We start from the raw sequence: 17066 nt of genomic DNA, 5'->3' as shown, positions 1-17066 counted from the left end.
AAGAATTTTCTGCTTCTACAGAAGCATCAGGAGAGACATTTAGAGATTGCCTGATACCTGGCGGGCCCACAAATATACGGAAGACTGCAAGCTTCTTGTGGGCAAGGATCGTGTCCACCAACTGTATTGTTCCCTTCCACATGCTCTGCGCACCAACACCATTTGTGGATTGAGACAGCTCAGTTAAGAGGTGGGGAAGGAATCCAATAATCCTCCAGCTCTTAGAACAGTGCTGGGCACATAGTAAGAACTTAACAAATACTATCATCATCATCATTAGTATGATTTGTATTTCAGAAGCACATAGGATCAAGTAATCACTAGAGTCTTATTAAAAACCAACTTCTTTAGAACAAACTAGAAGTAAGAGCTTAAGTCTAGATTCTCTAATCCTCTCATAAGAACAGCAAATATGTTGGGTCTTTGACTCCCATATTCACTGCCTGGGCCAGCTCTTTCAGACTTTAAACTCTCTCCTCAATCCCCTTTTGCCTCCAGCCCCCTCCAATGCCCTTCAAATACTTGCACCTAATGACCTTGTTGGCTACTTCCTCGACAGAAATAACAGTGGGGTTCTTTCTCCCTGAAGTCTCCCCGCCCTCTCCTCCCTCCTCGACTCCCCCATCCTTTGTGTGGATATCGCAGGACACCTCCCACCTCCTCTCAAGACCTCAAAAACTAAAGACATTTATCGCCTCCATTTACACCATGAAGCAGTATGGTTGTAGTGGATAGAGCACAAGTCTGGCAGTCAGAAGTTCATGGGTTCTAATCCTACATCTGACACTTGTCTGCTGCGTGACCTTGGGCAAGACACTTTACTTCTCTGAGCCTCAGTTACCTCATCTGTAAAATGGGGATTGAGACTGTGAGCCCCACGTGGGACAGGGACTGTGTCCCACCCAATTTGCTTGTACCCACCCCCAGTGCTTAGTACAGTGCCTGGCACACAGTAAGCGCTTAACAAATACCATAATTATTATCATTATTACACCTCCTAAAAGTTCCTCAGGTAACTTGTCTACACATGCTGCCTCCACTTCCTCTCCTCCAATTCTCTTCCTGATATCTTCCGACCTGGCTTCCACCCCTCCGCTGCCAACAATCTCCTTCTTATCCAGTCTAACAGTCTCTGCTCTAGCCAAATCCTCCTTGATCTCTCATGTGTGTTAATAATAATAATAATAATTATCATAATTGTAATTATTATCATGTGTTTAGTGCTTACTATGTGCCAAGCACTGTACTAAGCGCTGGGGTGGATACAAGCTAATCAGGTTGGACACAGTCTTAATCCCCATTGTATAGATGAGGCCCAGAAAAGTGATGTGACTTGCCCAAGGTCAAACAGCAGACAAGTGGGAGGCCTGCACTCTTGCCATTAGGCCATGCTGTCAGTCCCCCTTTTGCCAGCATGCATATTTTTCTCTCTCTCCACGGAACCTGGACCAGAAAGATCCAGAAGGGGAACCAAATCTAGTATTAGTGGCTTGTAGCCAGTCTTCCCTTTCGCTAGCACCCAAGCTTTTATTGTCCTTCCGGGCACCTGGGCCATGAAGACACAAATGGGAAGATTCAATTCTGGGGTTCATGGCTTGAAGCCAGCTTCCCTTTTGCCAGGAGCCATATTATCATTTCTTCCCCTGGCACCTGGTCCCTGAAGACCCAAATAGGAAGACTCAAATCTGGGGTTCATGACATGAAGTCAGCCCCTATCTGCTGGCTCCCATGTTTTTCTTCTTCTTCCTGGCACCTGAGCCAGGAAGACCCAAATGGGAAGGCTCAAATCTGCAGTTCTTGACATAAAGCCAGGCCCGCTTTTGCTGGCACCCTTATTTTTATCTCTGTCTCTAGTACCTGGGCCATGAAGACCCCAAAGGGAATCAAGTCTGGGGATCATGGCATGAAACCAACCTCCCTTTTGCCACTATCCGATGGTTCTTCCCGGCACTTGGGTCACGAAAACCCAAATGGGAAGAGTCAAATCGAGGGTTCATGGCACAAAGCCAGACTTGTGTTTCCCGACACCCATGTTATAATCATAACCAATACCACAATTCTTAAATGGGGGAGGCGGGATTAGAACCCAGGTCCTCTAGACTGTAAACTTGTTGCAGGCAAGGAGTGTGTCTATTTATTGTTCTATTGTACTCTCCCAAGCACTTTGTACAGTGCTCTGCACAGAATAAGAGCTCAGTAAATGACTGAATGAATGAATGAATGAATTCTGACATTCCATGTTCCCTAACTGTGAATCATGGGTGTTTCTAACATGGTTTTTTTCAGAATGTGATTCATTTGGATGAGTTGAAATTGTCTGAATGAAAAAGCATGTGTTCAGCCTTTATTTGGGGAAAAAACAAACAGACTTTATTCAATCTACTTCACAAAGCAGTAAATGCGATCCCACTTCCACTCAAGGAAGGCTGAAGCAAGGAAGGCCACCACTGACTTTTCCAGAGAAGACCACGGATGCCAACCTGGGAGTGGTGGGTTAGGGTTGGATGCTACTTGTCCAGTTGCCAGTCTGCAGGTGATCCCTCTGTGGGGAGGGAGACCCCGGCCCAGGAAGGGCCCCAGACATGGGGAGATCTGAGAATGCTGCAAAAGAATCTCCGCACCCAGGCTCGGAAGATGAGTTTGTGTGGAGGCGATTCCTCTGGATTCTTAGGGGGGCTGGGGCCAGTAGCTCGGTCACTCAGTCACTTGGTCAGCCTCTTCACCTTCTGAAGCTCCTCAATGGGTTTCCACTGCTGGTTAATTGAGATTAACTGCAGAGCAGAGAGACAAAACCCGTGTTTCAGGAACCGCAACCCTGGAGAATACATTCCACTAGATCCTAAGCTTCCTAAGCTCCTTATGTCCATATCTGTAATTTATTTATTTCTATTAACGTCTGTCTCCCCTGCTAGACTGCAAGCTCACTGTGGGCAGGGAATGTTTCTGTTATATTGTTATGTTGTACTCTCCCAAGTGCTTAGTACAGTGCTCTACACAAAGTAAGTGCTCAACAAATACAAACTGATCGACTAACTGAGGGCAGGAATGGTGTTTATTAATGTTCTTGTCCTCTCCTGGGCATTCTCTTTACTGTTCTGCACACGGTAGGTGCTTGGGAAATTTTGCTAATTGATAAGTGAATACAGAGTGGTTTCCCTTGATTTTCACCCAGAAAATAGTTCTCTGCTCTATGTGGGACATGGGCTATGGCAGCATGGTGTAGTGGATAGAGCACGGGCCTGGGGATCAGAAGGTCATGGGTTATAATCCTGGCTCTGCCGCTTGTCCCCTGGGTGACCTTAGGCAAATCACTTCACTTCTCTGGGCCTCAGTTACCTCATCTGTAAAATAGCGACTAAGACTGTGAACCCCATGTGGGACAGGGACTGTGTCCAAATAGATTGGCTTGTATCTACCCCACTGCTTAGAACAAGTGCCTGGCACATAGTAAGTGCTTAACAAATGCCATTAAAAGAAGTCACTTCACTTCTCTGTGCCTCAGTTTCCTCATTTGTAAAATAAGGACTAAGACTGTGAGCCTCATGTGGGACAGAGACTGTGTCCAAGCAGATTAGCTTGGATCTATCCCAGCACTTCGTAAAGTTCCTAGGACAGAATAAGCACTTAACAAATAGCATTAAAAAAAAGTCAACTTTGTTTCTCTGTGTTTCAATTCCCTAATCTGTAAAACAGATTCAGACTGTGAGCACAACGTAGGACATGGATGTGTCCAACCAGATTAAGTTGTATTTACCCTAATGTTTAGTACAATGCCTGATGCATAGTAAGCTTATTATTAGCTTTTAATAATGCTTAGTACAGTGCCTGGCCCATAGTAAGTACAAATACCATAAAAAACAAAAACAAAATGGTTGTTTCCTCCCACAGTGTCCCTCCTCACTCCTGTGTCCAATCGGGATCATAAAGATCCAGGAGCTGGCCTTTCTGGTCCATTTGCTCCCCCAAGTCGACTGTCCCACCCTGCCCAAATGCCCCCTTGCTTCCTCCCTCCCCCACCCATACACCGAGAAGTGGCACCGATGCCCCTCTCCCCAGGGCCCAGAGGGCAGGGCAGGCTAGTCCAGGGAGGCTGTTGGCAGCTGGCCGTCTGTGAGGATTGGGCTCAGGACCAAGGTCATCCGGTCAAGGAGCCTGCCATTGTTCAGCTGGGGACGGAGAGGCCTGTGGATGGAGGGGCAGAGGTGGGCCCGCTACCTTTTGAGGCTGAGTAGGATCCACGTTCTCCCATGGCTCTGGATTTTGGGACCTGTTGAGGCTGAAGACCAAGATGGCATCCATTAGGAAAGACGTTAAGCAGTTGTAGTGTCCCTCTGGAAGTGACATTTCTAGACTGGAAGCTCGCTGTGGGCAGGGAACGTGTCTATCAACTCTGTTACATTGTACTCGTCTAAGCATTTAATGCAGTGCTCAAGTAAGAGCTCAGTAAGTACCATCAATTGTTGTGGGCAGAGAACGTGCCTACCAAATCTATTTTGTACTCGCCCAAGAACTTAATGCAGTGCTCCGCACATAGAGAGAACTCAGTATATAGACCACTGATTGTAAGCTCGTCTCTAGAATGCAAGCCTGTTGTGGGCAGGGAGCAGGTCTACCGATTCTGTTGTAAATGTACAAATGCTTAGTACAGTGCTCTGCACACAGTAAGTGCTCAATAAATACCATTGATTAATTTGCATTATGTTGTACTCTCCCTCAACCCCACCAAACCGCAGCTAATCCTGAACAGGAACTGAATCAATCGATCAGTGGTATTTATTGAACACTTACTCTATGCTGAACACTGTACTAAGTGCTTGGGAGAGCCCAATACAACAGAATTAGCAGACACGTTTCCTTCCCACAAAACAAGCTTACAGTCTAGAGGGAGAGACAGACATGAATAGAAATAAATTACAGATATGTATCTAAATATTGTGGAGGTTGTTGTGGGGGGTGGGTGATGAATAAAGGGGCAAGTCAGGGAGATGAAGAAGGGAGTAGGAGAAGAGGTGAAGAGGGTTTAGTTGGAGAAGGCCTCTTGGAGGAGATGTTCCTCCAATAAGGTTTTGAAGGCGGGGAGAGTAACTGCTGTTTGGATGCCCCTTAAAACATTGATACTCACTCCATCCCCACCCTACAGCATTTAGGTTTCTATCCCTACAATCTGTCACTTCTCATACCTGTCTCCCTCTCTAGACTGTCAGCTCATTGTGGGTAAGGAGTGTGTCCATTATATTGTTCTATTGTACTCTCACAAGCACTGGTGCAGTGCTCTGCAACCAGTGAGTGCTCAATAAATGCCACCTACTGATCCAGTGATGGATTGACTGCAGGACAGGTCCAGGGGCCTGCTACTCACATGACGTCCGTCTTGAAGAGAGAGTACACGGACACGGAGATGGCTCCCAACCCGGCGAAGGTGACGAAGGTGACCAGCGGGATGATCTGTGGTGGAGCCAAGGCACGTTTGGCGGTCAGGGGCAGGGGTCAAGGGTCAGGTGGCCCTGGGGGAGCTAGGTTGGGGAGGGGGAAATGGTAATGGGGGGAGGAAAGTGAGGAAAAAAGGAAGCAGGGTTGGGGGTGGGGAGGAGGAGATAGGGATAAGAGGGGGAGAACACTGGGGAGGAGGAGGAGGAAGGGATAGTGAGGGGAAGAGATTGGGGGAGGAGGTGAGGGAGGAGATGGGTGGAGATGAGAGGAGATGGGGGAAGGAAGAAGTGGGAAGAAAGGAGGTAAAGAATAGTAGAGGAGAAAATGGGGGAAAATAGGGGGGAGAAGATGGGGAGGAGGAAGTGGGGGAAAGGAGGTAGGGGTAGGAGGGGAGGAGATGGGAAGAGAATGTGGGGGAAGGGGCTAGGGTAGTGGGGGGAGGAGATTGGGGAGAAGGAGATGGGGGAAGATGGGGTAAAAATGGGAGAAGGAAGAAGTGGGAGGAAGGGGCTGGGGTAGCAGGGGAAGGTGATTGGGGGAGAAAGAGGTAGGGGAAAGAGGTAGGTCTAGCAGGGGACAGAGGAGGAGCAGAGGAAAGAAGGTTAAGGTAGTTTCAGGGGAGAGATTTGGGAAGAAGGAAGTGGAGGAAGAAGGCAGGGTTAGCAGGGAGGAGAAGGAAGTGGGGAGAAAATACGGATAGTGGGAAGGAGGAGGAGGGAGGGGAGAGATAAGGAAAGCAGGGGTGGAGTCTCCCTTCCTCCCCACAGCCCGGTCTAAGGAACAATGGGGGCAGGGGGAAGTGGGGAGGGGGGCGAGGTGGGGGGGAAGACTGCTGACCTCTTTCTTCTTCATCAGGATTTGGAAGATGCCCATGGCGGCCACCCTAGAAGGGAGCAAGCAGGCAGGGGAGATTCTGGTCAGGACAAGGTGAGACAGGCCACTCCCAGGGGAGCAGAGGGAGTGGGCCTGGGAGCCAGGGTGGGGGCAGAGGAGGGAGAGGGGCAGGAGGGAGGGAGGGGCAGGGAGAAATGGCGGGGCAGAGGAGGGAGAGGAGCAGGAGGGAGAAGTGAGAGAGGAAGAAGGGAGGAGAAAAAGAGGGAGAGGAAAGCAGTATGGCTTAGTGGAAAGAGCAGGGGCTTGGGAGTCAAAAGGTCATGGGTTCTAATCCTGACTCTGCTACTTATCTGCTCTGTGGGCTCGGGCAAGCCACTTAACTTCTTTTTGCCTCAGTGACCTCATCTGTAAAATTGGGATTAAGATGTGAGCCCCAAGTGGGACAACCTGATTACCATGTATCAACCCCAGCGCTTAGAACAGTGCTTGGCACATAGTAAACGCTTAACAAAGGAGGAAGGAAGGAGGGAGGGTGTGCTTCGAAAGGAGCTGCTGAGGGAGGGTCAGGCGGGTTGGGGGGTGGCCATCTGGGGCACTCCCTGATGACCGGGGCAGGAGACCAGGAGACCAGGAGGCCGGTGCAGATCACTGAAGGATCAGGGAGGAGGAGGAGGAGGCCAGGGATGGGGGACCCCGCTGTCCAGACCAGGGACTCGAGGGGCAGCTGGTCCAACTGCCAACCCGATTTGCTCATTCAGCGCTTAGTTGAGTGCCTGGCACATAGTAAGTGCTTAGTTGAGTGCCTGGCACATAGTAAACGCTGAACAAATACCACAGTTATTATTATTTTTATTATATATAATAAGGGGAGGGGGGGGAGAGGTGAACCTGGTAGTGGTGGAGAGTTAATATTCAGGATTCAAGGCCCTGAGAACCCTTGCAGCCTAAGAAAGGGGCAGCGGTGGCAAGAGCAGAGCGCTGCTGCAGAGACCCATGAGGAAGCTGTTGGGGTGACTCCTTTCTGGCCTCCAGCTCTGGGGAGACTAGATGGGAAAGGGGGCCCTACTGACCGAGACCCCATACGGGTCGGCGCTGGTTGGTGCCGGGTTATCTCAGGATAGAAGCAGTACCCAAGCCCCAAACCTAGAGACGGATGGATGGAGTGAAAAATAAATAATAATGATGGTAATAATAATGATAATAATAATGGCATTTGTTAAGTGCTTACTATGCACCAAGCACTGTTCTAAGCATTAGAGTAGTTACAAGGTTATCAGGATGGATACAGTCCCTGTCCCACATGGCCTCACAGTCTTAATCCTCATTTTACAGATGAGGGAACTGAGGCACAGAACAGTGAAGTAACATGCGCAAGGTCACACCCAGACAAGTGGAGGAGCTAGGATTAGAATCCAGGTCCTTCTGTCTCCCAGACTCATGCTCTATCCACTATCCAAAACTGCTTCTCCAAGCAACTAATTGCCAAGCATTGTGCTAAGCTCTGGGGTAGATACAATCAGATACAGTTGCAGTCACATTCACAGTCTAATACTTCTCTGTGTCTCAGTTACCCATGTGTAAAGTAGGGATCATATGCTACTCCCTCTTACTTAGAGGCCTTCCCAGACTGAGCTTCCCCTTTTCCCTCTGCTCCCTCTGCTCCCGCTCTGCTCCCCCTCCACCCTCTGCTCCCTCCCCCTTCCCTCCTCACCTCCCCTCAGCTAAGCCCCCTTTCCCTCTGCTCCTCCCCTTTCCCTTCCCCTCCCCTCACACTGTGCTCATTTGTATATATTTTTATGACCCTATTTATTTTGTTAATGAGGTATACATCCCCTTATTTCTATTAATCATGATTACGTTGTTTTGTTTTTGTCTGTCTCCCCCGATTAGACTGTGAGCCTGTCACTGGGCAGGGATCGTCTCTGTGGCCGAATTGTCCATTCCAAGCGCTTAGTACAGTGCTCTGCACATAGTAAGCGCTCAATAAATACTATTGAATGAATGAATGAATGACGTGGGCCAGGAGTTGACGGCGGGATAGGCGTGAACGAGGGACCGTGAGTAGGTTAGAGGCAAAGGCGACGAGTGTACTGGTTGCGCTGTAGAAGGAGAGAAGGAGGTGAGTTGGAGGGGGCAAGGTGATGGAGAGCTTTGAAGCCAAGAGTGAGGAGTTTTTGTTTCATGCGAAGGCAACCACTGGAGGTTTTTAAGGGGAGTGCCATGCCCAGAGTGTTTCTGTAAAAAGATAATCTGGGCAGCAGAATGAAGAATAGACTGGAGCGGGGAGAGACAGGAAGATGGGAGATCAAAGAGGAGGCTGATACGGTAATCCAGTCGGGATATGATGAGAGACTGTACTAACGATGGAGAGGAAAGGGCAGATCTTGGCGATGTTATGAAGGTGAGACTGGCAGGCCTTGGTGACAGATTGGATGTGCGGGGTGAATGAGAGAGCAGAGTCAAGGATCACACCAAGGTTGCGGACCTTAGTACAGTGCTCTGAACACAGAAAGCACTCAATAAATATGTTTTAATGAAGGAATGAATACCATTGATTAGAGATTATTCCCAACAGGGGCAGCCATGCAACCTGAGGTTGGCAAGGCACCGGTGGTGGTGGATAGACATCTGTGTGCCCAGCACATGGCATCCTGAGGAGCGGAGGGAGGGGCAGTAGCAACATGGTTTAGTAGGTAGGTAGAGCACGGGCTTGCGAGTCAGGAGGACTTGGGTTCAAATCCCAAATCTGCCACTTGTCTGCTGCAGGACCTTGGTGAAGTCACTTCACTTCTCTGGGCCTCAGTTCTCCTCATCTGTAAAATGGGGATTAAGGCTATGATTCATTCATTCATTCAATAGTATTTATTGAGCGCTTACTATGTGCAGAGCACTGTACTAAGCGCTTGGGATGAACAAGTTGGCAACAGATAGAGACAGTCCCTGCCGTTTGACGGGCTTACAGTCTAATCGGGGGAGATGGACAGACAAGAACAATGGCAATGAGCCTCACGAGGGACAGTGACTGTGTCCAACCTGATTAACCCCCAGGGTTAATCCCCCCCAGGTCTTAGAACAGTGCCCGGAAAACAGCGCTTAATAAATACCATAATTATTTTTATCATTACCCACCAGGCTGGTTCTTGAGGGGCTTGCCACCATAACGGGAGGCTGTAACGAGACTGCCTCGGATGGCTGCCATAGGGACGTTACTGGCATGCTGAGCTATGGCCACCTGTTGGTCCCAGCAGGATGGGTCCCCTCAAAGACAACCCCCAATCCCCAAAATCTTTCCCCCCCATCAATCAATCCCTCACCAAACAACACCCAGGTACGGCAGGACAAGTCAGCCACAGAGAGCGATTCACCTCAGGCCTCCACAGCCCTCTCAGTGTCCCAGCTGCCATTGGCTTCCAGAACCTTCTCCCTCCTTTGGATGGTACTAAGGGGAGAGGGGAGACTGAGCCAGTTCCCCAACTCCTGCCCCCTACTCTCCACCATCAGATGGAAAACGTAGGAACTCTTGGTTTTGACACTCGATTCCCACAAATCTCCATAGGCGCATTTGATGGCTGAAGGCCAAGGAGCTCAAGTGGAAGCTTCCACCTCCCTCCGCTTCGCCAGCAGCCCCCTCCCCTCTCTCCCCCTCCCTCCCCCGACCCAGCAGTGGTACATTCTCAAACCCTCTCTTCTGGCCCCCAAAACCCAACACCCAACAGACATTCGCTCCACTGGTGGGTGGGGTGGCTCCCATCTCACTGCTTCCTTTGAGCCCATCCTTTAACTGTGGGTGTCCCTCAAGGTTTAATTCTGGAAAACTCATTCGCTCACACAGCTTCAACTACAACCTCTATGCTGATGACACCAAAATCTACATCTCCAGCCCTGATCTCTCTCCTCTGCAGTCTCGCCTTCAAGGCATCTCTACTTGGATGTCACCTCAAACTTAATATGGCTAAAACCAAACTTCTTTTCTTCCCCCACAAACCCTGACCTCCTGCTCACTTTCCCATCTCTGTTAATGGCACCACCATCCTTCCTGTCTCTCAAGCCCATAATCTTGGCATTATCCTTGACTCCTCTCATTCCACCCATACATTCAAGCCATCACTAAATCCTGTAAATTATACCTTCCCAACATTGCCAAAATTCACCATCCAAACTACCACATTAATACAAACACTTAGATTACTGTAACAGCCTAGATGACTGTAACAGCCTCCTTGCTTACCTCCCTGCCTCCTGTGTCTCCCACTCCAGTCCATACCCCTTTCTAATCCCCAAATCATTTTCCCTCAAAAACGTTCAGATCTTGTTTCCCCACTCCTCAAGGAACTCTAGTGGTTGCCCATCCACCTCCGCAACAAGCAAAACCTCCTAACCATTGGCTTTAAAGCACTTAATCTCCTCGCCCCCTCCTACCTCACCTTGCTACTCTCCTCCAATCCAGCTTGAACACTTCATTCCTTTGGTGCTAACCTTCTGGTTGTAGCTCGATCTCATTTATCTTGCAGCTGACCCCTCACCCACAGCCTATCTCTGGCCTGGAACACCCCCTCCCTCCTCATATCAGACAGATAATTGCTCTCCCCCATTTCAAAGCCTTATTGAAAGCACCTCGTCCAGGAAGCCTTCCCTGACTGAGCCCTCTTCTTCCACTCTCTTCTGCGCCACTCACACTTGCTCTTTCATTCATCCTCTCTTCCTTCGCTGTGGCACATATGTATATATCTGTAATTTATTTATCTATTTATTTATATTAGTCTTTCTCCCCCTAGAGACTGAGCTCATTATGGGCAGGGATGTGTTTGAGGTTATATTGTCCTCTCCCAACCACTTAGTACAGTGCTTTGCACATAATAACACTCAATAAATACGGTTAATAATAATAAAACACTCTGCTGCTTGACCTTGGGCAAGTCACTTCACTTTGCCTCAGTTACCTATCTGTAAAATGGAGATGAAAACTGTGAGCCTCATGTGGGACAGGGATTGTGTCCTAACTAGCTTGTACCTACCCAGTGCTTAGTACAGCACCTGGTACATAGTAAGTGGTTACCTATCAACCTTCAAATCAAGCAAAAACTTCTCACTATTGGCTCCAAAGCTCTACATCAACTCGCCCCCTCCTACCTCACCTCCCTTCTTGCCTTCTATAGCCCAGCCCTCACACTTCACTCCTCTGCCGCTAACCTCACTGGGCCTCGTTCTCACCTGTTCCGTCAATCCCCGGGCCGTGTAGCGGCTTTTGGCCGCCGACCGCCGACTCATCCACGCCGAGACCACCCCCCCTCTCCCGGGAAGCTGAGCCTTGTCATCGCCCGGACCCTTGGAGCCATTACCACGTGGGCCCGGGATCTCTGCTCCCCTGGGGGTAAGTCTCAGACCGCCGGGCCCCCTCTTCCCAGCCGAATCGACCACCACATGGACTCTGGAGCTCTCCTCCCAGGCGGTGGTTCCTTGGGCTGCCTGCCCCCCGTTTCCAGCCTAGCTCTTTAGCAGCCTTTTGGGCACCGACCGCCGACTTTAGCGGCTTTTTGGCCGCCGACCGCCGACTCATCCACGCCGAGACCACCCCCCCTCTCCCGGGAAGCTGAGCCTTGTCATCGCCCGGACCCTTGGAGCCATTACCTCGTGGGCTCGGGATCTCTGCTCCCCTGAGGCGCAGCCTTGGCCCACCCGGCCCCTGCCCCGATTCCCGACAAGCCCCCCTTCGCCTACCGCTCGCTGACTCATCTGCGCTTCCTCCGCCTCCACCGGGGAGCTGAGCCTCGGACCGTCCGGACCCGCGCCCGCCTCAGCCTTTCACAACCTGGATCTCCGCACCCCCGCTCGGGAACTCCGACACTACGGATCTTCGCCCCCACAGACCCCCAGCCACCAGCTTCCAGTCCACCCGCCCCCCGCCGCTCGGGCCCGGGAACATTGCGCTCCCCTTCTCGATCCTGGGGACATTGTGCTCCCCTTCTCGGCCCCAAGGACATTGTGTCCTCGGGGGACATTGTGTCCCCCTGCTCGGGCCCGGGGACATTGTGCTCCCCAACCGCTCCCCCACTCCGCCCGAGGCGGCCATTTTGGGAAGGCCTCACTCCCTCTTCCCTCTTGAGGTGATTCATCCCTCCCGCCCCCGCCCCGGGCGACGACGTCCTTGTTCTCACCATGTTACCTTACCTTAGCCGCCGCCTACGGCCGCCACCCACCCCGGACAACCTCAGGGCCCCCCCGCCGCCACAGGGTTATTTGGTCATGAGCTCTGGAACTCTCTCGGCCGCTGGCCGCTTGACTTTGAGTCTTATCGGGTAGGGTCGGCTCGTCCCCCGACCCTGGTCATCGCCTGCTTATTAACACTATTGTAGTGTGCCTTACTGTAGCATGTTGCTATATTTGCGATCTCGCTTTTTATTGTTTATTGTCGTCAGATTTTGAATTTGATCAGGTCGCCCCTTAATCGAGTCTACCCCCGACCCTGGTCATCACCCCTTTTATTAACACGACTATATTGTATCATACTGTATCATGTTGCTATATTAGCACCACTGTATTGTATCATATTGTATCATGTTGCTATATTACCGATTTCGTTTATTACTGTTTATTGTTGTCAGTGCTGCCACCCACCTCTCTGGCCTCGCCATGTCCCTCCTCCTCCCCTCCCCCCTCCCGCCCCTTCCTATCCTCCCCTTCCCCTTCCCCTTCCCCTTCCCCTCTCTCGCTCAGCTCTTTCCCGCTCTCTCCTCTGTCTCCTCCCCCCCTCCTCTCTCCCGCCCTAGAACCCCACTTTACCAGCGCTACCCCTCTTCCCCCTCCCCCTACTCTTCCCCCCACCAAACCCCCTCTTCACCCCCTCCCCCCTTCTCTCTTCCCCACCCATGCCCCATCCCAGTCCTCTTGTCCCACCGCCACCCCTCATCCCCCTCTCCTCGTCCAGGGCCCCGCCACCTCCTTCCCATCCAAACCCTCCCCTCCCCCCGCCCTTCCCCCCCTCCTCCCCTTGCACCCGCAGCTACTTTCAAGTGTGGCCTCTGGAACCCCCGCTCTATTACAGGCAAGCTACCTTCCGCTCTCTCCTCCTCCTCGCCCTTTCGGAAACGTGGCTCTCTCCCGAAGACACGGTCTCCGCCGCCGCTCTCTCCGGCGGAGGCCTCTCCTTCTCCCACTCCCCCAGACTCACCGGTAAGGGAGGAGGCGTCGGCTTCCTCCTCTCGCCCCGATGCCGCTTCCGCACTATCCCTCCTCCCCCCTCCCTCTCCTTCCCCTCCTTCGAAGCCCATATCGTTCGCCTCTACCACCCACTCCAGTTACTTGTCGCCGTCATCTACCGCCCTCCCGGTCCCACCTCCGACTTCTTCAACCACCTTGACCCCTTTCTCACCTTCCTCCTCTCCTTCTCTCTGCCCACTCTGATCCTTGGAGACTTCAACATCCATACGGATGTACCCGACGACTCCTCTGCCGCCCGCCTGCTATCCCTCCTCGACTCTGCCGACCTCCTCCTCCACCATACCGCGCCCACTCACCGACTCGGTCACACCCTCGATCTCGTCATCTCCTACCGCTGCACTATCTCCTCACTCACCGACTCTGAAATCCCTCTCTCGGACCATAACCTTCTCACCTGCCTCATCTCTCACACTCCCTCCCCCTGCAAATCTTCGCTACTGCCCCACAGAGACCTCCACTCTCTCGATCCCATCCGTCTTTCCAATAGCATCTCGCCTCACCTTGCCGCCCTGTCCTCTCTTCCCACTCTCGACGATCAGGTCTCCGCTCTCAACTCCACCCTCTCTACTCATCTCGACTCTCTCGCCCCCCTTTCCCTCCGCCGCTCTCGCTCCACTAACCCACAGCCCTGGATCACCTCCTCCGTCCGCCTCCTACGCTCCTATGCTCGAGCTGCTGAGCGCTGCTGGCGAAAGTCCAAGCACCAAGCCGACCTCACACACTTCAAATTTATCCTTTCCTGCCTTAACTCTGCCCTCTCCTCCGCCAGGCAAAGTTTCTTCTCCTCCCTCATCGACACCCATGCCCGTCACCCCCGCCGATTGTTCCGGACCTTTAACTCTCTCCTTAGGCCCCCTGTTCCTCCCCCTCCCCCATCTCTCACCCCTAATGATCTGGCCACCTATTTCCTCACGAAAATCAACACGATCAGGTCTGAGCTCCCCAAAGTCACCCCTCCGCCTCTCCCCTCCCCCCCAACAACCCCCTCCCCTACTTTCCCATCCTTCCCTGCAGTATCCTCAGAGGAGATCTCCTCCCTCCTCGCAAGTGCCACCCCCTCCACCTGCGCCTCGGACCCCATTCCCTCTCACCTTCTTAAAACCATCGCCCCTGCCCTCCTCCCTTCCTTAACTTCTATTTTTAACCACTCAATCTCCAAGGGCTCCTTCCCCTCTGCCTTCAAACACGCCCACGTCTCCCCCATCCTAAAAAAACCCGCTCTTGACCCCACTTCCCCCTCCAGTTATCGTCCTATCTCCCTACTACCCTTCCTTTCCAAAATCTTAGAACGAGTCGTCTACAATCGATGCCTAGAATTCCTTAACTCCCATTCTCTCCTAGACCCCCTCCAATCTGGCTTCCGTCCCCTCCACTCTACCGAGACTGCTCTCTCTAAGGTCACCCGTGACCTCCTTCTTGCCAAATCCAATGGCTCCTACTCCATTCTGATCCTCCTTGACCTCTCTGCTGCCTTTGACACTGTCGACCATCCCCTCCTCCTCCATACCTTATCTCACCTTGGCTTCACGGACTCTGTCCTCTCCCGGTTCTCCTCTTACCTCTCTGGCCGATCATTCTCGGTCTCCTACGCTGGAGCCTCCTCCCCCTCCCATCCTTTAACTGTTGGAGTTCCTCAAGGGTCAGTTCTTGGCCCTCTTCTGTTCTCCATTTACACTCACTCCCTCGGTGAACTCATCCGCTCTCACGGCTTTGACTACCATCTCTACGCAGATGACACGCAGATCTACATCTCCGCCCCTGTCCTCTCCCCCTCCCTTCAGGCTCGTATCTCCTCCTGCCTCCGGGACGTCTCCACCCGGATGTCGGCCCGCCACCTAAAACTCAACATGAGCAAGACTGAGCTCCTCATCTTCCCTCCCAAGCCCGGTCCGCTCCCAGACTTCTCCATCACCGTGGATGGCACGACCATCCTTCCCGTCCCGCAGGCCCGCAATCTCGGTGTCATCCTTGACTCGTCCCTCTCGTTCACCCCACACATCCTATCCGTTACCAAGACCTGCCGGTTTCACCTCTACAATATCGCCAAGATCCGCCCTTTCCTCTCCACCCAAACGGCTACCTTACTATTACGGGCTCTCGTTATATCCCGGCTAGACTACTGTGTCAGCCTTCTCTCTGACCTCCCTTCCTCCTCTCTCGCCCCGCTCCGGTCTATTCTTCACTCCGCTGCCCGGCTCATCTTCCTGCAGAAACGATCTGGGCATGTCACCCCCCTTCTTAAACAACTCCAGTGGTTGCCTATCGACCTCCGCTCCAAACAAAAACTCCTCACTCTAGGCTTCAAGGCTCTCCATCACCTTGCCCCTTCCTACCTCTCCTCCCTTCTCTCTTTCTACCGCCCACCCCGCACGCTCCGCTCCTCTGCCGCCCACCTCCTCGCCGTCCCTCGGTCTCGCCTATCCCGCCGTCGACCCCTGGGTCACGTCCTCCCGCGGTCCTGGAACGCCCTCCCTCCTCACCTCCGCCAAACTGATTCTCTTTCCCTCTTCAAAACCTTACTTAAAAATCACCTCCTCCAAGAGGCCTTCCCAGACTGAGCTCCTCTTCCCCCTCTACTCCCTCTGCCATCCCCCCTTTACCTCTCCGCAGCTAAAGCCTCATTTTCCCCTTTTCCCTCTGCTCCTCCACCTCTCCCTTCCCATCCCCACAGCACTGTACCCGTCCGCTCAACTGTATATATTTTCGTTACCCTATTTATTTTGTTAATGAATTGTACATCGCCTTGATTCTATTTAGTTGCCATTGTTTTTACGAGATGTTCTTCCCCTTGACGCTGTTTAGTGCCATTGTTCTTGTCTGTCCGTCTCCCCCGATTAGACTGTAAGCCCGTCAAACGGCAGGGACTGTCTCTATCTGTTGCCGACTTGTTCATCCCAAGCGCTTAGTCCAGTGCTCTGCACATAGTAAGCGCTCAATAAATACTATTGAATGAATGAATGAATACTACCTCTGGCCTGAAATGCCTTCCCTCCTCACTTGGACCAAATTAGCACTCTTCCCCCTTTCAAACTCCCACTGAAAGCTCACCTCCTCCAGGAGGCCTTCCTGGACTAAGTCCCCCTTTTCCTCTGCCCACCCCCCATTCCCCATCACCCCCACTGCTATACCCCCCTCCCCACAGCACTTGGGCATATGTATATATTTATAATTCTATTTATTAATGGTGTATTTATCCGTAATTCTTATTTACATTGATGCTATTGATGCCTGTTTACTTGTTTTGATGTCTGTCTCCCCTCTTCTAGACTGTGAGCCCACTGTGGGCAGGGATTGTCTCTATTTGTTGCTGAATTGTACTTTCCAAGCACTTAGCATAGTGCTCTGCACACAATATGGGCTCAATAAACACAATTGAATGAATGAAAAGTGCTAAATACTATCAAAAACAAAAAAAACCCTCAACAAGGAGGGGTGGCTGACACTGGGGACTTTGGCCCAAAAGTGTGCTGGGGGGTGATTACATTCCCATGCCTGTTGCATGAACCCCTTCCAAGGGCAGTGTGGCCCCCTGGCTAGAGCCAGGCCCAGGAGTCCTAAGGCCCCAGGTTCTAATTCCAACTCTG

The 17066-nt window shown here is 51.9% G+C and overlaps 1 protein-coding gene across 2 annotated transcripts; it reads right to left on the bottom strand.

Moving 5' to 3' along the window:
- Positions 1-2343: 2343 nt before the first annotated feature.
- Positions 2344-9760, bottom strand: LOC114806569 (normal mucosa of esophagus-specific gene 1 protein). Of its 2 annotated transcripts, none has more exons than XM_029051687.2 (5): positions 9579-9760; positions 6268-6313; positions 5360-5445; positions 4216-4276; positions 2344-2771 (listed from the first exon to the last, which is right to left on the bottom strand). In XM_029051687.2, exons 2-5 carry the CDS (start codon positions 6301-6303, stop codon positions 2703-2705), a joined length of 252 nt encoding a protein of 83 aa, XP_028907520.1. In that variant the 5' UTR covers positions 6304-6313; positions 9579-9760; the 3' UTR covers positions 2344-2702. The 2 variants fall into 2 exon arrangements, with proteins under 2 accessions (XP_028907520.1, XP_028907521.1); XM_029051688.1 differs by having other exon boundaries at positions 9630-9760.
- Positions 9761-17066: the final 7306 nt, after the last annotated feature.

The sequence above is a fragment of the Ornithorhynchus anatinus genome, chromosome X1 (assembly GCF_004115215.2).
Source record: "Ornithorhynchus anatinus isolate Pmale09 chromosome X1, mOrnAna1.pri.v4, whole genome shotgun sequence".
In the NCBI taxonomy this organism is placed as follows: Eukaryota; Metazoa; Chordata; class Mammalia; order Monotremata; family Ornithorhynchidae; genus Ornithorhynchus; species Ornithorhynchus anatinus.
This window is presented reverse-complemented; position numbering and strand designations above follow the sequence as displayed.